This window comes from Primulina huaijiensis, chromosome 7 (genome assembly GCF_012295235.1).
Source record: "Primulina huaijiensis isolate GDHJ02 chromosome 7, ASM1229523v2, whole genome shotgun sequence".
Taxonomy (NCBI): domain Eukaryota; kingdom Viridiplantae; phylum Streptophyta; class Magnoliopsida; order Lamiales; family Gesneriaceae; genus Primulina; species Primulina huaijiensis.
In genome coordinates this window covers 4,043,082-4,066,153 of record NC_133312.1, presented here as the reverse complement: position 1 = coordinate 4,066,153, position 23,072 = coordinate 4,043,082, and the positions used below count along the sequence as shown (strand labels likewise).

General features: G+C 33.6%; 2 protein-coding genes across 3 annotated transcripts; both read right to left on the bottom strand.

Annotated features, from left to right (window-relative positions):
* Positions 1–1,426: 1,426 nt before the first annotated feature.
* On the bottom strand, positions 1,427–5,144 carry LOC140981020 (homeobox protein HD1-like). Its single transcript, XM_073447231.1, has 5 exons — positions 4,494–5,144; positions 4,224–4,344; positions 2,387–2,577; positions 2,176–2,307; positions 1,427–1,674 (listed from the first exon to the last, which is right to left on the bottom strand). Exons 1-5 carry the CDS (start codon positions 4,788–4,790, stop codon positions 1,534–1,536), a joined length of 882 nt encoding a protein of 293 aa, XP_073303332.1. The 5' UTR covers positions 4,791–5,144; the 3' UTR covers positions 1,427–1,533.
* Positions 5,145–9,072: 3,928 nt separating this feature from the next.
* Positions 9,073–21,497, bottom strand: LOC140980516 (uncharacterized). Of its 2 annotated transcripts, XM_073446374.1 has the most exons (13): positions 21,235–21,497; positions 19,853–19,971; positions 19,579–19,685; positions 19,281–19,368; positions 16,604–17,483; positions 16,454–16,522; positions 16,233–16,287; positions 16,082–16,163; positions 14,536–14,616; positions 11,948–12,052; positions 11,816–11,865; positions 11,230–11,341; positions 9,073–9,363 (listed from the first exon to the last, which is right to left on the bottom strand). In XM_073446374.1, exons 1-13 carry the CDS (start codon positions 21,410–21,412, stop codon positions 9,283–9,285), a joined length of 2,007 nt encoding a protein of 668 aa, XP_073302475.1. In that variant the 5' UTR covers positions 21,413–21,497; the 3' UTR covers positions 9,073–9,282. The 2 variants fall into 2 exon arrangements, with proteins under 2 accessions (XP_073302475.1, XP_073302474.1); XM_073446373.1 differs by having other exon boundaries at positions 16,454–17,483; positions 21,235–21,496.
* Between the last annotated feature and the right edge of the window lie 1,575 nt (positions 21,498–23,072).

Genomic DNA, 23,072 nt, shown 5'->3' with positions numbered 1-23,072 from the left:
TCTTAAAAGAAGATGATGCAAATGGTATGTATCTCCAAATATTGAAAGTGTCGTTGTAATTAGTTGCTCAGCGGAAAGACCCACCCAGAACTTATTTTGGGGCAAATAAAATTAGGTAAAAATTTGTGTGAGACGATTTTACAGGTCATATTTTGTGAGACAGATATCTTATTTGAGTCATCTATGAAAAAGTGTTACTTTTTATGCTAAGAGTATTACTTTTTATTATGAATATCGGTAGGGTTGATCCGTCTCACAGATAAAGATTCGTGACACCGTTTCACTAAAATTATTCAAACAAAATATGCAATCACATCAAGACAGTTTCCCAAAGACTACTACACGTATTGTATTGTCGATTTGCTTTTTAAAAAGTATTTTAATTAAAATTAATTATTTTAAAATTTTAATATTTTTAAAAAAGTAGAAATTAAATTTAAATTTTATGATTTTCATAAATGTTTATAATTTTTTTTTACACAAATTTAATTTTGCCAATGAAAAAAACATGAAAAATAAGGGATATTAAGAGGGTGTATGACTTAATATATTGTATATGTAAATAATAATAATTAAATTAATATATATATGACTAAAATCATTATTTAAATTATATTTCATATTGTCGTTTTTTGTTCGAACAAAAAATCTAGGAAAAAATTATTTGAGTACCCAGAAAGTTCTGATTTACAAAGATGATTAAAAATCATGCCGGCATTCCCTACTCAATACATAATGATTATTCTCTTTCCAGTTTTTTGATGGGGAAAGCTCATAGCTTTTGTCAAAACAAGGCGCCACTGAGAGCGTCTTTGTCGGTTGTCTTTGTAGAGAAACCGTACGATCTTGGACTGATTCTCTTCGCATGACCCAGAAAGAAAAAGTAGTCCATGCTATTATAAGATATCTAAACTCTTCCCTCGGGGACATTGTTGTGTTTTCCATGGGGACGGGGTATCCCCGACTTCCATAGGTCATTGGCTCGACCTCTTAATGAGAATTGAGATCCTTGCGCGGACATCTCATCCCTAATACTTGCTTGCTCTGTATGNAATATTTTATTAATATATATAATTATTAAAACAACTTGACAAACAAGAGCTTCAAAATAGTCACTCATCCTGGTACTTCTATGACTCGTGCTAGTTTTGAAAAATGTTTATAAATTTTGGGCTCATGGTTAAGAAATTATGTGAAATATGGAGTATGAAATCTTAAATGGCGATTGAAATAATTATATTTCGAATTGCATTCAAAATAAATTATCATCAAACAAGTCCGTGTGACACTTTGAATAAGATAAAACGTAGTGAGACCAGTTCTTACAAGCAATTTGTTAGCAAGTTTCCTTGCACAAAATATACGTAGCATCATGTATACTTATGTATCACCCAACCTCACCTCATTTACCACAAAATTAAGTATTAGTTCCCATTTTTCCAGTTTGCCAGGTTGAAATTTGATTCACATATTGCCTAAGATTCAGTTATGAACACAGATGTGCATTCAAATCCAAGATTTGTCATCGAATTTTCATCTCTTGCGTTTGGACTTGAGAGATGTAACAGACTGCGAGCCGCTGTGCCAGTTTCGCTTCCGTTGGTTGATGAACCAGTTGTTTATTTGCTTCAGCTGCAACCCTGTCTGCTCCACAAGCTTTGCCTTGTCATCTTCCTGCAAGAATGGAAAAATTACACGGCGCTTTTCAGGGTTCTTGATTCTAATCTCCGTGTTTTTTGTCTTAAATCAATCTCTTTCTTGACACCAACTTCAGTGCGGATATGACACAAAGATTGCTGCAGTCGATCATAACTATACGTGAATCGGCAGAGACTATATAAACTACTAAACCACATAGATTTTGACTTTTGTTCCTTCATCTTTATTGGAATTATGCATAACAAATATAATAACCACACCAGATTTCAAATTAATGGTTTTAAATATTTCAAGAATCGTGATTCCTACAAATAAACAACACTTACTATAAAGATTTGTTACTGTTTTAGCATAAAGAATTATAGATGGTCACGAGTCGTTTGTAGAGACTGAAGATTTTTTTTTTTGGTTTGTTTATATTGATCGGATTGTTTAATGAATAGAGTAGAGGTTCAGAGTTGAACGGATGCTGATTTTGATATTTCAAGAAACAAGGTATCTAGAAATGACACTTACAGTTGGATAGGGCCACTTTGCGTGCTGCTGCCACCAGTTCTTTAGAGTAGTAGTAGTGTCACCAGGTAATTTTCCGGCCCTTCTTTTTCTTAATATTTCCTCTCTCACGTCTTCAATTTTCGACTTGAATCCCTGCAAAAATCAAACCTTGAATCAAACTGCATTAATACATTATAATCTGCCAAGTTACCTGCTTTGGAAATAAATCCACCTGTTTCAGCTCGATTTTCAGTTCTTGCCTCACTCTCTCCATTAAAGACCTCTCTGATTCTGTAGGAAGCAATGGACCGAATCCCATCAAGTCATGACCATCACCCATGGATTGATCTAATGAGAAATCCATTTGTAGCTCATCTTCGTCATCTGACATAGTCGCACCAGTTCCTTCTCCCAGAGTTGCACCTGTGGGGAACAAAACAACCAAATTCTCATATCAATGTGTTCAGTCATGGTCTGGAAAAGCTTCCACATTTACTTCTCCTTGATTCATAACCATCTTAAGTTATTAAATTCTTGACAAGCAGTGTGGGAATCTGGTACAAGATCTTCATCTTCAATGGTAGAATGCTGTCTATATTAAACATATGTTTTCAAAGAACAATCACCAATTATAGAGCAAGAGACAATGCACAAATGCCCTATCGCGGAATTGATTAATGCTCTGATATAATCAGTTGCTTGATTCTCAGACTAGAAATCTCTTCCCAAAGATGGCCAACATACACATTTAAGCTGTATGTTCAGTTTATATTTTTATAAAAGCGAAAATTAAATTTAAGATTGATGTAAAACTTTTGTGGCGCAAATGTAATACCATATCAAAGATAACATTGTCAGCGATTTGGAGATGACCAAACACTTGAAATAAAGTTGGAAAATGTCATGCACAATCAATAAATGGATTATTATTTTTATGAGACTTAGAATAACGGTGTTCCATATTATGATGATCTACCAGAAATTAAATATATATGATTGCCCAAAATTGGACTAAGATCTGATTGTTCTAAACCCAGCACTCATGCTTTCTAGTTACTCTAATATTTGATTTCGTCTAGTGAATAAAACTCACCTAAAAGTCGTAGTCCCGGAAAAAAGAAAACATTGAAAAATTTACTTATATCACAAACCAAACTCATATTAATCTTATCTTGCATCCTTAATTTTCACTAACGTTTACTGGGTTGCATTCAATACAAGTATAGCTTCGGATGCAAGTTCCAACATTAATTTTGACCATGGGAAGTAATATAAACATCAAGTTAAAGTAACACAACACATCCTCATTGGTTGGTAGAGGTAGATTATAAATATTAGTAGGTTGATTGTCACTTAATTAATTGTTACATCCATCACCACGAACCAACCCAGACTCTCCAAACCATATAAACTAATCCTCAATGGATCCCACTGTACCCACCTCTTGTTGTAGAGTCAGACACACTACCTTACAGAATCCTCAAAATCCTTTGACTACCAAATGTGAATCAAGATATTCACAAGAATTATAAAATGAAATAAGCAAAATCTCCTGCCAAATTGGAATATAAACTACAGTATTTGATATTAGGTTTGGTTGTATCACATATCTAAACTCACCAAACAATAATGCCAATTTATGAAATTCATTGTCTAGGTGTGGACAACCACATTAAATTACATTACATTAAATGATACACAACCGACACTTCATTAATCATCTTCGTATGCCTATTCATTATCTGCAAAACTAAAATTTTCCCTTTCAGAGCTTTGATGAGTTGAAGTTCCGGGTTGGATGAAATTTAAAAAAAAAAAACAAAATACAAGCGGCCAATCAATGGGTATGCGCAGGCTGAGCGGTTGATTCTCTAACATTTAAATCTTGGATTTGAGTCGGGTATAAAGTTGTAAAGGACGAGAAAGGAAGAAAAGTTCAGTAACACTATCAAACGGATGAATTTATTAAACAACTAAAGACAGAATTGTCATTTGAAGTTCGTACCAAAATAATAACGAATTCACAAGTAGGAGATTCGAAACAAATGGGGAGAAACAATTAATTTTACCAGTAATAGACTGCAAATTTTGCTCAATTTCACGGCAGGCCATGACAGCTTCAACAGCATGGATTCTGACATGTTGCTGCAGCTGCTCTCTGAATGAACACAAAACCAACAAATACTGTGCCTGTCTCATTCAAATCACAAACAGTGAACAACGGATGATGTTTTTTTTTTAAAATGGAAGAAAAAACTCAAATATAGGAAAATAACAAGAAAATTCAAAGAAACACATATCAGAAATCGAAGAGCCGGGATTTCGTATAAGAAACGTACCAAGAAATTGTTAAGTTCTTGCCTTTCATGTGGAGAGAGTGAATGATGATTATTTTGAGCATAAGCCTGCAAGATATTGTGAGACTGAGAGAGCTGAGCATCAATCAATGGCAGTTGGTCGATAGGCGTCGCCACACGCAGGCATGACACGTGCGCAGCCAGAAGCTGGTCGTACAACGGGTGGGTGGCGATCTCCGCCTTGAGCTGGTTGTGGTGCTCGACGGAAACCGCCATGGACCCATCGCTGAATCCACCAGTTCCTCCGGAACCCATCATGCTCACCCCTTGTTCTTGCATAATAGATATTTTCGTGGCCCCAAAGATCCCGTCTTTTTCACACTACACGATTACTTCTTTTCCTTTATGCAGAAGTGGAACAGTGCAGTGGGGTAGAAAGAAAAGAAAAAAGGGGAGTTGTGTAGAAATCAAAGCAAAAAGTAGAGAGTTTCACAGGTGAGGACCACTTGGGGGGGTGGGGGGGGAAGGGTTTCTTGTTCAGACAAGCAAAGGGTGTTTTCCTGTGAAATATATATATATATGTATATATTCACTGAATAGCTCGGATTTATTTCAGATTTTGCATGATAATTGTGTGTAAATTTTCTGTGGGGAAGAGGAAAAAAGGGCAGTTTCTTGATATTGATGGGGGCAAACACTATATTGGAATCAGAAACACACAACTTTCTGCACCGAGTCAGCAAGGTCGCTGATATTTATATAACCAAAGAATATTATATCTTTGAAATTATTTCTGCATTAACTTTTTACCCTTAATAATATTTATTCAATATCAAACTCAAGCACATCTTTTCTGTTAGTTAAGTTAGTAATATAAAAAAATAAAACATAGCTGTTATAAAATATGGATTAAAGGATTTATTAATTTTATAAATTCTCATAATTATCATGTCATGTAGAATCTAACCAATCCTATTTAGCATAGGCACTGTAAACTTATCTAACTCCACTCTCTCTTTACAAAAAAAAAAAGTGGAAATATATAGAAATACAAAATGTATATATGATTTAAATTTAGTTTATGTAAAAAATAAAGATTGTTAGTATAGTATACAAATGAAGTTCTTTAGGCATACTTAAAATGATAAATCTTAAGAAATATTTAGAGTTTTGGTTACCATTTGTCCATTTCACATGATTTCGATTTTGTTTGTGTTTCTAAGAATTGTAATATCTTGATATTGGCTTTGGTGAATAAATTCTTTCCTTATTTTTTAAATAAAAAATACACTTATATTAGGACAAATGATTCTAAAGAAACCAACGGTAAAATCTAGAATAGTTGGTGAGTAGGTATTTTGTGAGACGGTTTCACGAATTTTTATCTATGAGACGAGTCAACCTACCGATATTTACAATAAAAAGTAATACTCTTAGCATAAAAGTAATAATTTTTCATGGATCACCCAAATAAAAGATTCGACATACGAAATTGATCCGTGAGAACCTATCACAAGAGTTTTTGTGATAGTTGGTACAAACTCCCTTTGCTTTTTTATTTATTTATTTTTTTAACTTTGGAAAACTACCACAATTATATTTGGTAATATCTGGATAAATTCAAATTATCAACGCAATAATATTCAAACTACGTTAATCACATAAACCACGTACATTAAATTACCCATATGACAAAGATAAAAACAAATTAAACCTTTGATTTATTGATAAAAAAATCACGATGCATGCCCTACCACCACCCCAGCTGCCTTTGAAAACTCGCTTGCTTTTTTTTTTTTTATTGTATTTAAGAAAGTCGGCTGAAAGTTGTTGAGGTGTCACTCTTTTATCTTTGCTTTGACCTAACTTGTCAAATATGGCTCCACCAAATATTATATTTTTCTTAATTAAATATTACTCCATGAATTGCTTAAGAATTTTATGATTTTATCCGAAGATTATAATCTTAATACTAATAATCAATAAATTTTAACTCCATGAATTGCTTAAGAATTTTATGATTTTATCCGCAGATTATAATCTTAATACTAATAATCAATAAATTTAAATTAAATAATAATAATTTAAATTATATAAATAAATGCACTTACCAATCTTTCACTTTTTCTTGATATAAAAATGAATGAATAATCGAAGATTCCACAAAAAGATAGATTGCATATGCAAAAATTGATAATTATATAATCTCAGGCTGTTTGATATTTCGATATATTAATTAATGATTATAAAATACAACGTTGAAAATTGGTACATTGACATTATTTAATCAACTATGCAATTCTCGTCAGTATCGAGTATTTCATTTTCCTCCAATTCTTGATTGTAAGCTCAAACCATACATCCGTTATTTAACGAGCGAGCATCTCTATTATTATTATTATTATTATTATTATTATTATTATTATTATTATTATTATTATTATTATTATTAAATAATGATCGCCACATTATTGACTCAATCGCCTATCAAGTTAAATAATATGTTGCGAGTGAATAAATTAGGACCACAAGAATCATTACTAAGTGGTCAATGCGTACGCTCAATAGGTGGATTAAAGTTAACAAACTATCAAAGTAATAAATTAGGACCACAAGAATCATTACTAAGTGGTCAATGCGTACGCTCAAGAGGTGGATTAAAGTTAACAAACTATCAAAGTTTATAATCACTATAAATATAGGGTTCGATTTCGATAGATGAGACTAGTTCGAATTTAGACATCGGATCTACTCTGAGTCTGAAATCATAAAAGAGACCATTAGAAAGGGGCCAGGAGTGTGTCCCGGCGTAACCCTTCTGACTTCAAGTCAGGTACTGAGGATGATCAAAATGAAAGAACAGTTAAAGATACTGCTAAAAGTTAATATATTGAATGAATAAATTAGGTTCTCAACCCTAATATTTATACGAGAACACATGAGATCTATCATGGACCACCTACCAGGGCGAGACGAAATAGTTGCGGGGTCCAAAGTTTAGTTTGAGCCTGATCATTTGATGGACTAATTCATGGGATATCAAAAGTGGTGAAGAACTTTAAAATAAAATAACATCATCATATTTTTTTAGTATTACACTATTTTTTAAAATTCAACCTTCAAACTTCTTAGTCAAGTTTGATTATTTTCTCTCCTTTTCATTTTTGAAAACATTTTTTTATTTTTGAGAAAGTTTTTTTTTAATTCGAGTACGGTCGAAAACATATTTTATTTGTCCTAGTAAATGGTGTCGTGTCCAAATGAATTTAGACCTGTTTCGATAATCTCAAGAATTTTAGCAAACAAGAAATCAAAACGTACTTAAATTGGTAACAAACTTCATTTTGAAGACAATACGCGTAAGAGTTAAGAATATGTATTGTTGTTATTATTATTATTATTTGATAAAAATAGTTGGCTCATCTTGTCACTCTAAGCCCACCCCATCCAAAAAAAATGTTGCATTTGTAAATGGATTTTAAGAATTATGTATATTCACACATTTCTCATAGAGTAGATCTCTTATGAGACGGTCTCACGAATCTCTATCTGTGAAACGGGTCAACCCTATCGAATATTCACAATAAAAAGTAGTACTCTTAGCATAAAAATTAATATTTTTTCATGGATAACTCAAATAATAGATCCGTCTCAAAAAATACGACCCTTGAGACCGTCTCACACGAGTTTTTGCCTTTCTCATAATTGAGATTGAAAACTTAGATATCTCATCCTCATACATACATAAATAATATTTTTTTTACTTAAAAAATCATATATTTACGTCCTAAAATCACTAAACACGTGATTAATTGCTTAATGGTATATTAATTTGACATAATTCTAATATATGGAGTAATATGTTGGTAACACACGATTAATTTATTTTTCTTGTGTGAAATAAAGTTAAGGTGAAGGTGGTTGGGCAGCGAAATGAGGGTAACGCTAACGTTTGAAAGGTTGAAGAGAAGTGGAGAGTGGACCCAAAACGTAGTTAAATCCAAACTGTACTCTAGAATAAGTTATATAAACATATATAGTACATGTACAAAGGGTTGGCACAAATTAAATTTTTCCAACATTTTCTACTTTTCTTACATTATTTTTTGAAAAAGAAACACAGTAACATATACAATTCACATTTGACGTAATATTTTCTTTAATTTTCCACGATTGGTCGTGGAAAGCCGAAAAGTCTACAAGGATTTTGCATGCATGGACACAACACGTAAAAAACATTAAAAGTTGCCCAAGTGCCTGGAAAACCAAATGGATTGGTGCTGGGATAACTCATTACCACTTAACGGAACATAATTCAAATTGGTAAGCTTAGGCCAAGAAGGTTTTCTTGGACAAAAAGTCCGTTATTCATTTCTAATCGAAATTCTTTTTTTCCCCTGTGATTATGCAAAGAGATATTTGACCTCCTGTGTTCGGGCTTTGAATAAATATATCTTTTAAACGATTTTCAAAATCAACCTCATCCAATATCACTGCATCATTCCTCACTTGAAATGCCATTAACCTTAATATACATACAGTGTTACGAAGCTCTAAATGCAGTCATGACATAACAGATCACACTTTTGTAGCATCTACCTGACTCCACGACCAGAAAACAAAATCAAGTGGAAGCCATTAACATCTCGATTCTTAGGACTATAATGAAATATTTACAACTGTGAGATACAAAAGCAAAGTTATGTAGCTGAAAAATGTGGTTTCTATCTACATGAAAAAACGTCATGATGGTGTTAAGCTTGGCTTACATTGCTACGAGATCAACAAACGATAACAGCATTCACGGAAGTATCTTGTGCAAAACAAGTAATCACATCACAATGCATTTGGCTTTTGATTTTGATTCCTGCTTCGAAGAAGAGGTGGTATACGTACCACTACTTCGTGGTACCTGAAAATTTGTTAAGTTCGAAGCATGTGAGCGAGGTAATAAAGGTCAGAATTTTCTGTTGGATCAAATAGAACAGTCGAATTGCTTCCTGTGCGGTTGCTTCTTCATAAATATGTGTAGGGACTGCACGTATTATACGTTTTGAGAAATGTAACTGCAATATTTTGCATCCAACAGAGAATTACACAACAAAGTAACATCTGGTGGCACAACTAACGCCCACGAGGGGAAAAAAAGAGGAAAAATTACTGCAGAAATGCTAAACAAGAGTATACAAGCACCAGCTCATTTCTTTTGCTGTTGTTCCCATTAAGTATTCCAATAACGGGATCAGAACCTGTTCAGGACTATCACGACAAGAGGCACTAGAAGGAAAATCCAACAATGCTTTCATGTACTTTGTGTAAGTTCACAAAGCTCAATAAGGTGCTCTGCAAACATATATTATGAAGTGCTCTTTTCCAAAAGTGAAGTTGAAGAGTTTCATAGTATGTGGTAAAAGTTGAAAACCATTTTTTAAGGGTTTCCCAGAAGCACTGAGAGCTCTATATTATATTTTTTTAACGTCACAATTTCTTACTTCGAAATTGAAATAGCCTTCAGGAGTCCCACCTAAACATCAATTGACCACTTTCACGCCCACTTTTCTCGAAGTTAAGGACTTCTTAATTTGAAGTGTCTAACCAAACATGTGAACGACATTGAGCACATTCTCGACATCTGACTAAGAATTAACTCCTTTCATCATCTCCTTCACAAACTGTTAGATGCGTAAAAACTCATCCTTAATTGGTTGTATGGGGGAAGGCTTTAGTTAGTTCACTCTTTCAGCAAGGTCACAAGTACTTCTAAGTTCTAACACAAAATGTTGCTGAAGTTAAAAGGTCCACGAAAATCAAATTCCGCTCTAGGTGCTCTATCGACATAGTCATGGCGAAGGTTTGTACACAATTTGAACAGCAAGAGTTTAAGTGGGGGAAGTGGTTCAAAATTTATCACCTCATATTGGTCGAGGGCCAAAGGCGTATTAAGTTTACAAGGCATGGTTAGCTCGTACAACCAATTGGAGGCTAAACCAAGTCCACGAATGTCACTTTTGGTCCATACAATATAACTTCACAATATTAAGAGCATTAACCAACATCTCCTCGAAGTGTTTGCAATTACTAAAAAAATGATTATTCGTTTTTAACAAATCAGTTTTTGGTGTTTTTTAACAGCAAATTTTGCTTTTGATTATGCTCAATTTAATGAAAAATCTCAAAGCCAGTCTCATGCTGATTTTGTTTCTTCAAAGCTGAATATAATATTTTGATAAATAAATGAAAATTCTTCTAGACACTCTTATTCCCAATATTTTTGTCTAATTTAAAATTAAACTTTACACTCGTTCAAATAAATGAAGAGAGATGTGTTCTCTAACAAGGGTATTTTTGTTATTTTATTTAAAAATAATCACTTATTTATCAAAAACTCTACTTTAAAAAATTTCAATTTTTCATTTTTATTTTCAAATACTATTCACTTCTAATTTTTTTTTACACGGGCTTAAGCAGGTCAAGGCCTGTGACATCGGTCCCCTTACAAAATAACTTCATAACATTAAGAGATTTAGTTAACACTTGTTACCTAAATAAAATAGAAATATCATTCAGTGATAAAAAAAAAAAAAAAAAAACCCCACATCATTACATTATATTTGGTGTAATATGCACTGAGTTATCCTACCTGAAGCTTTGTTTTTTAACAGAAATGGTAAAACCAGTTAGAAGAAAACATAAAGGACATGCACATTCATTAAATGGCACCTCAATGTAACTACACCAGATACGTAAGAAAGTGTACAAAGGGAAAACACAAAACTACCTGTGGACCAGTCACCATCCTTGAACTGCCACTTACAGCTGATTGTTGCACATTATGCTGTGGTTGCTCAAATTCTTGTTGCTGGAGAGCTATTGCCAACTGCAAATCAGAACTGCCAAAAACAGCATTCAAGTTTTTTATTTAAAATTATTCCCATGGCAAGAGGTTTCCCATTATCAGAAATTGAAATTTGGAAAATGACAACTGAAATGGTGAATAAAAGATCCCAGAATATAAAAATCCATTACAGATCCACAGGAACCATATGAATTGCTTCAAATCCATAAAAGAATAAATAAAGTATAGAATAACAAGATAGGTAGTAAATATGAATTGTTTCACCCACAAACAAAGAGAAATCTAAAACCTTTTCCAGAAAAAGACACCGCAAACAATGATACATACTATCACAACAAATTTTAATAAAAGCAGATGTTAACCAAACACTGAAAACATGGGACTCGTTTTGACGAATATCAAACTCGGGATGTGATACAGGGTCACGGTCGAAAATGACATTTCATGTTTCATCACAAAACCAGATAATTTTGAGGACAACGTGTCGAAGATAAGTTAAGAGTAATACTTGAAACTTGAATGTTCTCGAGGGGTGCTGTCAATGCCGGCTAGATAGTCCTGGAAACCAAAACCTCAGAATTGATAGAGAAAGGAAAGAAGAGAAATAACAGGAAACAGAGATTATCGAAAAGTTCCATACTGCAGTAGTAGACATGGCATTCTGCTCATCCCATGTGCTGTTGGAATTGTCATCCACCTTGAATACCTTAAAGTTTCCCGTCATAAATACCGTATCACCATTCACCTGATCATGGGAATCAAGTTATGAGATGTGAAGCATGGATGGAATACCCAGTCTAAAAGAAAGAAGTTGACGTCTACTCCTGTTCTTTAGACACTAAGGAACACCGTCCAACAAGCAAAGCATAATAATATCAACATACACAACAAGGTTTAGGCAAGGAAAGTAGGTAATAGAGAAACTATGTCCATTCAAGGTATATACGTCGCCATAAAAGCCCCTCCATGATTTGTGTTTCAGTTGTAATCATGAAAGAATTAGTAACTTGTTAGTTGGCGCTGGATCTCTAGCTACACAGTTTTGGGGAATGTCACATATGGTAGAGTCTCTACATACAGAAACTCTGAATTTTCATCTATGGAGAACTTATAGTTTAACTTTTTAAGAACTTTACTTTTGCATATCATCAAGGTTCCTAATACAGTTTACATGCTTCAGTATACAAATTTAAAACAATCTGAATAGCCAAAGTTTGAAGTTTGAAATCTTTTGATGATTTTTTTGTTGTTTGATCACCTAAAAATGTTAGAGAAGTGTCTCATGACTTCAACCAAGTGGGAAGCGTTATGCATTGGACAAGAGCTTTTGAGGAAATATGCTCACAAGCAAATTTCTGCAAGATGTATTCTTAAAGTGGATTTGCAAAAAACATAAGATATTGTGGACTGACAATTCTTGAAAGAAGTGTTGATTCTATTTAACTTCCCTTCTTGGCTTGTGGGATGGATCATGGAGTGTGTCACAACAACCTCGTATTCTATATCTTTGAATGGTCAGATTCAGGGGTTCTTTCATGCTCAACGGGCCTCATACAAGGTGACCCTTTATCCCTTTTTATGTTTACATTACGTATTGAGGTGTTATCGAGGTTTTTGAATCACATGTCTTCATCCCCATCTTTTGGGTTCCACTCGAGATGCGGTAAGCTGGGGATTACACACCTTGCATATACGGAGGGGATATTAGCAGTGTTTCTATGACGATGGATTGCTTGAATCGTTTTGGTAATATTGGCGGGGTTGAGAGTGAATTTGATGAAGTCTTAACATGTATATGGCTGGCATGGATGATGGTGTGAGGGAGTCCATTTTGGATGTGGCATGTTTTAGTGTTGGCTACCTTCCGTTTCGATACCTCAGTATTCCTCTTGCATCTTGGAAGTTGCGCACCTTAGAATATAGCCTACTTGTGGATCCGATTGGGGCTAAAATTAGCTTTTGACCGAGACATTCACTATATCATGCCGGGAAGATCGAATTGAATAGATTGGGTAGAATGCTTCCGGTTATCCATTCTACTTCTACCACTCCCTTCTAATGTCGTGGATGTCAGTTACATGATTTGTAGGAAGTTTGTGTGGCCCTCGAAGGCCGAAGCACTTTTTTATCACGTGGAACATGTTTTGTAGACCAAAGGAAGATGGGGGCATGGGGCTTAAGAATTTATTTGCATGGAACAATGCTTTGATTGCAAAAACGTTATGGACTCCTTTGATTAAAAAAATTCTGAGAATTCGTATGTTCTTCTACTAGACAACCCTCGGCTGAGAGCGCAGGGATGCTGCTGGAGAGTTGGTTCAAATGTCATGGTGGTCTAGCTCGAGCTTATGATTTCCAGGTTAAAAAAGAAGGGTGATTACCATGGAAACCTATCATTCGAAAACATTGCATACTCCCCAAGCATCATTTTGCCATGTGGTTGTTTGCACACGCTAAATTCCTAACTAAATATAAAAAATGCTAAATTGAGAACAAGATGCGTGCACTTCGTAATAATAGTGAGGAATCAACAAGTCATCTATTCTTTGCTAGTGACGTGACGCGTCGAAGAAAATATGGAACAACATCAAATAATGGCTAGGCATGCGTAAAACCATGGGATCTGCAACATCGGTTCTGAAAGCTTTACGTGGAGTCTATAGAGGGAATTTTGCATTGTCAAGGTTGAGATCATGAGATGTACTGCAGTGGCAGCATGTGTCTACAACATTTGGAATGCACGCACTCGAGATATTTTTGAAGAAGAAATGTTGTGTCCCGAGAATATAATTAGGAAAATCAAGATCCTTACTCTTCTATGTTTGCCAAGTCATCTGGATATAGGCTCTTTATTGTATCATTATTTTTTATGTTGTGTGTGGACATGATCATCTTTGCTTGTTTCTAGAACCGAGGTATGCACCATGTAGTTGGTGTGGTATCGTTGGTTCTATTGGTTTGATATTTGCTATCTCTTGGGTAGTGTATTTATACAAAACTCTTTTTACCTTATTTTAATGAATGTTATTCATTAAAAAAAAAAGTAGTTTATACCTAAAGTGAAAATAAATATGAAACAAACAACGTGGAGAACTCCGAAACACAACATGGTATACCTTCTATAATGTTGTCATATCTTAACAGAGGTATTCGGGCATTTCCTTCCACGATTGAATTAAAAATCACCCAATAATAAAAATAGAACGAATAATTTCCATGCTATCTCACCTCATTCAGCTTCTCCCATACCAAATCTGGCTGATTTATATAACCTTGATCTGTTGCTAAAATATACAATTCACCTTCATACTGCAAAAAAAGTAATAAGGTACAAAACAAACAACATGCATCAAGAAACAAAACACAACTCATGCTGTAACACTAGCATTAAAATAACATAGGGGAAACCATATGGCGCATTTTGAAATTAGAATTAACACAATGTTCATCCCCTAAAGCATTTGGAGACGTGAGAATATTATAGTAATTGATTCATATATTCGAATATCGTATTGATAGATAGATGAGCACTCATTTTATAGTCAATGGTATATTTATGATTTTTTCCATGTTTAAGACATTTTGCTGTACCTAAAAAGATTTCAAGAAACATAATTGTGAATGAGGGCATAATAAAATTTATACACTCCGCAAAACTAGCATGTAGTGGCTTTACCACTTACTCATTGAACTTTAAGAAGAGATTTTTAATTTTAAAAATTAAAATTTCGATGAATTATTAACACCAAGTATCAATAAAATGCAATTAGTTAACATTTAGGTTGTCATAACAGTTGAAAATATCAATTGGTATCATATTTTTTATTCAGCATTTACATACGATATCCATCACTCATTTCAAATGATGTGAATGTTTAAATTATTTGAGAAGCTTCAAGTCTTCAACATCAATAATTTCTGTAAAATAAACAAATGTAGTAGAAAATTTAGATTAAAAAATCCATATAAGTGTAGGTTACAACCCCTATCACTCATTTCAAACGATGTTGGTTTTTAGATTAATTGACAAACTTCAACATAGATAATATCGGTGATATTACAATATAATTAAATTTATACAAAGAATTCTAATATTATAGAATAACAAATAACAACCAACTCTTGTAGGAACTTCATTTTTTGGTCACATACAAACGAACTATAGTCTTAAACATAAAATTAATGGTTCCACCATAGTGTGACAATTTGACTAAAAATAGAGAACTTGTGTTTCCAGCCATAAACATGAACCTATGAACAAATATACCATATTGATATTTTCTCATGTTGCAAAATGTTTCTAATCCGATCAGACTTTAGGAGAAAACGATTATGATTTTCTCCCGAAACTTGAACAATCAACAAGAATTAACAGGAAAAGTCATATTGATATATTATGGCAACTCGACTTCTTAAATTATGGAGCCTACACTTCTATAGTTTTTCAAATTCCAAGATGGGGCAAAGAGCAGATTTTGTATCCATAATCTTTCGTCCCGTGTTAAAAACCCTGGACCTAGTGATGTAGGCATGTCATCAACCGCCAAAAGAAAAAGGGTAATTTTATCATTATCCAAACCGATACATCGACCCCAGAAAAGTGAGCATCTTCCACGCACAGTTATACTAATATGATGAATATCTCAATCAATAAAAAATAGTTGCTAATACACAGTATAAACTTAGTCAACATGCAACAGATTATTTGGGGATCAAGAAAACATTTGCTAGTGGAAACAGATATAGCTGTACAATCTAATTGCTGCATACTAACCTTAAACATAGTGTTGAAATGATTATTTCTGAAAAACACGCAAAGCTCACGTTCCTTCACTTTGTTTTGTAAGCAAAATAGGCTGCAGAAGACAACCGAAAATCAGAAACTAATCTTCTAAACCATGGGGCAACACAGCAAACAAACATACCCATATTTAGTCAACTGACTAGCGCTGTTCTTTATAAACTTCTGGATCAGTTCCCCTAATGAATCAATCCAAAACGACAAGATGAATTAACAAAGATATCCTACATCTTTAAGAATTAAAATAATTAAACAAGAATGACTGTGTCACTTTTTCCAGTGGAACAAATAAACCAGGTTGAACACTAATTAATCGATGTTTTCATTCAGTTAGGGCAGTTTCACCTTGTCTTATAGATATTCTGTCTTTGCTGTTAAGGTCACTATCATCCAAACCATCTTTATCCAATTGCTCTGCAAGAACCACTTCACCTTCATAAACAGGTTCTCGATTTTCATAAACAACAATTTCTGGCTTCAATATGCGTTCTTCACCTTCATAAATGGGTTCACCACCGTCGACACTTGGAATAAATACATTAGGCTCATCCTCGCCATGCAAAATCCCGCTAGATGAATCCATAACAATGGTGGTGGTCAACACGCTAGAAGAATCTCCTGCTTTAAAACCATTTTGATTCTCTCTCGGTTCCTCTGAGCCAGAAGTGGAAGTGAAGTCACTCTGAGCATGCTCACTCCTGGATTTATCTCGAAAGCTATCAGAGACAGACGGAGGATCTTGTTTAAATGAAACAGAATGAACATTTTCATTCTCAGCTCCAGAACCAGTGTTTTCAGCCACATTTTCGTAATGTCTAGTAAATTCTTCAAGAGTAGGTTGGGTACAGAAGTTTTGCGGATAAGCATTTGAGATTGAACAAACAGTTTCCAATGAAACTGCTTCAGGGTGTTTAAGATCTACAATGTCATTGTTCAGAATGCTGATATTATCTGACATTGATGTCCCTGTCTTTACAAGACCAGTAACATTTTTTTCCAATGCTTCTGAATGTGTTGCCAGTTCAGATTTATCAATTTGTACAATATCAGGGAAATTTACATCAGTAACACCACCACCAACGGGTGGATATGAAGTTTCGGCCTCTGACAACTTGAGAACTTTGAGGAGCTCTGCTTCTTCCTCAATGTCTCCTTTTTTTGATCTATGAGGAGAATTATTAAAGGATTGGCCTCGGGAAAGACAAGGTGAAGGCACTCCAAGAGTTGCAGTGGTTGCAGCCACAAAATCAACACTATCACCTTCTTGATTCCTTTTCTCATCATTCTTCTCCAAAGTTTGTGTGTCTAACGAAACAAGCTCACCCATGAGAGAGTTATATGATTTTGAACCAATAGCATCAGCAGTTTCATGGTCCTGAAACACATCAACAGAAGAAACCATCATTAAAATATAAGCACGGTGTGCCTGAGATTTTGAAAAACGGTATAAGCACAGCCAGATGCCATTACACCATACCACGAGAGATTACTAAGTTTCAGCATCGGACTAACATCATTTTCGCCCAAAAGATATCCAAAAACCAAAGAACCACACCTCTCACTACTTTTACACTCCACCTTAATTCTAATGAAAATATCACCAAAACATTTTCTGCTGAAACTGTGTTCTTGACATTTGAAGACCTTGAATCCATAATCAGATTCACATGCACTCTATCATCCGCCAATTAATACAATTTTGGCATCCAATAAATATTTAACGTCCAAAAGGAAAATGGTTGCAAGAACTGTGTATTCATGCGAACCACAAATCAAAATATTTCAGTCACTTTTTCAAACCACCTGACATTCTAGTTTTGTTGACAAGGTTGACTTTTAGTGCATAATATATGTTTTCCTTTGCCAATCACTTTATTAAAGGAAAGAATGTTTGAGATATAACGTGTTTGAATAGAATAATTAGCTTGGCAAGAAAAACTAAGTTTTAACAAACAAGAAACACTATAAAAATACAAATGGTTGAACAACTCGGCCACGTTCTTTCTTCGCTACGCCTACGTATTTTCAGATCCCAATATTCCCTGGTATGACGTCATTGATTTTTTAGGTCTCTGGATGGGGGACAACATCGTTGCATATTACTCGTTTTACCGTTCAACTCGGCCTGGCAGACAATCAAGTTTTTCGTGTTTGGATATTCTGAGCTATGCATCATTCATTTGAGTTAATTTAGATTCATATACCTACATTCAGATATAACACTTCAAACATTTTAATCTCATACCATTAAAGGGAAAGCTTCTGGGATTGAACACGAGTCAACTCAATCATGCAACAAAATGAAATAGCTCAGAATTTGAAAATATCCATTAATTTTGGCATCACTTAAAAGAATAATTAATTAATATAACCATAAAATTTCATGTCTGAGTCCCAAGTCGTCCTTTGCCAATTACAATACCCCTCGATATTGCATCTTTGTGATGCAATTACGCAAAGTAGGTTGGCACCTAAACTAATACAATGAATCTTCACACTATATCACCTTTGGAATGAGAGAAATCACCCAATACAAAACCCAAGATTTTAAAGCAGAGGTTCCACTCAAAGCATAGTTTGCATTCAAACATGGTTAAGTCAATGAAGATCATTAAAACACATTACTCTCAGACTAATTTTATGGATCTTTATTTACTGCATGCCTTTTGGATCATCGTGAGAGAAGCTGTGCAAGGAGGAGAAAAGGGTAGATACAGGCTATGGGAGAAAAAAAATCTAAAGATTGAGTGCAGGCTAAAAATCAACTTTAGAGCTTTGCTTCTGTTAATAGCCTTGTTCATTTTTCTTTGGGTCTAGAATCATTGACTATAAAATTGAGAAGGATGCTTCCAAGCAGCACACTTAAGTAAACCAAATAAATCAAATGTTATTTATCAATCTGGAGCTCGGGATGCATACAAAAATACACAGCATTATAGATGAGCAAGACAGATAAAATAAGTATATGTAATCTCTGAAAAGCCATAATTGCAAAATATTTCCCACCGCCATTAAAACACTTATTAACCGAATGATACAGAACATGAAATGCCTCAGGAGAATGCAAGTGAATAAGATGATAAAACTCAACTAAGAAAATAACAAAGGAAGTATTTAATACTCAAAACGTGAAATACCACTGTTGTTGATTGGTGTGGCACAAGATGCATACCTGTGAATCAACAATCCATCCATGATAGAGTGGAATATCCAACAAATCAAATATTGCACACTCTCGGGTAAACTCAAAATCATCAATTCTGCAAAATACAATATTTGCCCGTCAAATTTACAATGATAAACAAAGGATACTCTCGTTCAAATCAAAATAGATAAGAAAATAGTATTTTTCTTTCAATATTATGCATATTAAATGAGTGCACCAGGACCACCGCCAACATAGCCTGTAGCATATAATAGTGGAATGTAATCTTTGACGAATAATAAAAAGATAATAAGAACTATTCTACCTTCTAAATTTTATATTCACATCAATTCCAGTTGTCAATCTAGGAAGCAAATCAATTGCATCTGCAATGTTCTGTTGTTGATTTTCAACATAGCCAGTATCTTTGTTCTGCCGAACAGTTAGCAAGGTCAAACCAATCAAATTCAGAAAGGAAAACCTAAAAAAAAGATCGCTTAAGTTTTGTAAAGCGATGTAAACATAACGAAAGAATAATATGTATACAATTTGTCAATGTTAATAAATGGATAAGATAAGAATGCACCAAATGTGATTACTTCAATGTTACTGTTTGAATCAATCAACCGCTCAGCAACAAGTGAAAGCAATTTCTCCTGTGAAACCTCAGGAATATCTGGACTCAAATTTAGGCTGTTCTTCAGGGAAAGAACGTTACCTATTGTAACACAAAACATCAAATTAATAGGACAGAACCTACAAACAAAAACAAAACTCAGGTATTTCATAAGAATACCATTGCATACATACTAAAACAGTACAAATTTTAGGCAGTTTGTTCATAAGATGTCAAATACAACACTATAAACAAATATCATCCAACAGGTAAAAATCTGTTCTTGATCCAAAGTCATGAAAACATGCTATGCCAACATACCAAATCTAAAATAGACTAAAATAATCCATTCTGGCAGTAAGGATTCACCATATTTGAACAATTATTAAGGACCGAGAAAAAAAGCAGAAAGTACTAATAATGTGCCAAGTAACTCGTAGTTGAACAAATAGGTTGATAAAACAAACGGAAGAGTTTTTTCATAAAAATTCCCTCAGAGACAAATTAGGTTCAACAAGATCTAACCCCACTCCTTAATTTCCAACTTCAGATCAATTACTGGACTTTAATCCAAACTAGACCGAAAAAATTCAATGTCCAAATAACTCATTAAACTTCGTAAGTGCCAAGTCATGCCTAATGGGAACACACAATTGGCCCAATATAGATCGTGATGACATGCTTTGAATATGTAAAACAAGAGTCACCAATAGCAAGTACCAAATTGAAATAAATCGAAGATTCGATTTGCAATTAGTGTAATGAAAACAGAAATTAGTAAATCAACAATTCAAAACATTATACAAATCCTTTCCTCGAAAATAACCAAAATTTGATATGTGCGGGCGCATACAACCATAATTCACGATCTCAGAAATGCTTGCTTGTTAAGTCGTGAGAACAATTCGTTCATACTCAGACTAGTGCCAACTGCCAAAACAATTCCAAGGTGCTACCAACATTCACACATGATGAGCCACGTGATAAAATATAAAATAAAAAGCCACGAATGGTCTAACAGTTTTATCTTAAAATTAAATACCCAACCTAGTCACACTATAACTCAAAAAAACTATAGAGTTCTGGGGTGGAATTAAGCTTCTTTTGCAACAACTTTCCATTTCTTACTCTTTGCCCAAACGTCACCAATTCAACCCACACCTCTAAACTAACTGATATTCGCAAGTATTCCCTCGAATGGAGAGTGGGGTCGATAAAATTTAACTCAAAGTTCCATTAAAATTTCCGATTTCTAGCATTTCTCCTCCAAACAAAAGATCAAAATCTTCCTCAAACATAAAAAAGACAGATATTCTGACGCATACATAAACCACAATTATTACAAATCCCTATGGATGAAATTACAGATAGCAAGGAGAGGACAAGGGCCATTGTCGTTCTGGAGAATGATCGGAGTCGTTCGTCCTAAGAATTGTACGACTTTTGTTCGGTGCACCATCTCTTTTTCGTGTTCTTCCCTCTTTGCCTCGTCATCAAGCAGCGGCTGAGCCGCGGCGGAGCTCGAAGAAGAAGAAGAATCCATTTATTTTCCAGGAAACAATTTTGTAATTGTCAATTTTGGGTTGATCAATTTCATTTTTTTTTTTTATCGATTTCTACTAAGTCAAAAAAGCAGAAGGTGTCAAGGTGAGCAGGTGAATTCATAATTAACAACAATATATAATAATTTAGATAAAAAAAATTGATTATTAATTAAATCATTCATCAATAGACTAAATTAATTAATCTAATAATATTAACAAACTTGTACAAACATTTTACGTATAATAAATTTGACAAAAAAAGGAAAAAAAAGTTGCATTAAAGTTTGTAAAAATATACGTAGGAAATTGACAATTTTTTTATTATGATTTTATCCTCGATGATTACACTAACTTAAAAAATTAGTAAAACTCAACGGAGAACTTCATGGTGTGCAAAACTTGTGTGACAAGTGGATTGTTTGAAGTTAAAGAGGTCGAAACACTCGCTCTTCTTGATGATATTCAATGGACATCTTCTTTGGAACTTCAGGATATTATTTTTGAAACGGTCTCAGAGACGGTGGTCAAAGCAATAAGATCAAACAATGTAGAGTACACAGAGTTTGGATCGATTATCTACAGATGCTGTCAAATTTTAGAAGCTCATCCTTCTTTCAAAATTCAACATGCTAAAAGACAAGTAAATATAGTGGCTCACACATTGGCACGCGCGGCAATATCTTTTGTTAATCTTTTTATCATGTATAATCCTCTAGATATTATATGTAATTCAATCAACTACGATCGTGGGAATAATGACTGATTAATGTATATTTTCATTTCAAAAAAAAAAAAAACTCTAAAATATTCAACACACTAAGAAACTAACGATTTTGTTATGTCAATTTTTATTAATAATTGAAGTAAAATAAACATTGTTTAACTCGAACGATAAGATAATGAAATATTCTTCATATATAAATAATAAATCAATATATACAAATAATTTAATATTTTATAAATCTAATCCTTTGTAAAAATTGAGTCCGGCGTTTAATAAAATAAATATTATAATCAAATTAATATTTCATTATTAGCAGCAAACAGTGTCATTTATGAAATGAATGTATAGATGAATCTAGATAGATTGACTAAATTTGGATATAATTTTTTTTTATCCAGAGCTTTCTATATTGTTCATATTTATGTTTTAAATCCACAGTGACATTGACAATGCCCAAAAAAAAGAATATAAAAGAAAGAGAATTTTAGAAAATATAAATTTGTGATATATATTTTTGTTGCCGTAATTTTTATTTTAATTCAAATATTTAATATGCGTGAAAAAGATATGGGGTGTAAACATCCGATACTGCAAAAGTTGAGAATTTGGAGTTCAATATTAAAATAAAACGACATAAACATTAACATTTTTTTTTCAAAAAATATATATAAATGAAAACAATTATTTATATAATATATATATATATAAAATCTTGGAAAGTTTTATTAACGTCGGTTTGGCATACTTTGGAAACTGAAAATGAAACGGAAAACAACAATTTGTTTAATAGTGATAAAATAATTGAACTTGGAAAATAGTCATCATTTTTATTGCACTGGAACAATGGCCTACAAGATCATTATTGGTTTTGACGTTGTATAAAGATGAAACACAAATGAAATGCATCATAAAGGACATGGCTCGACCAAGTCATG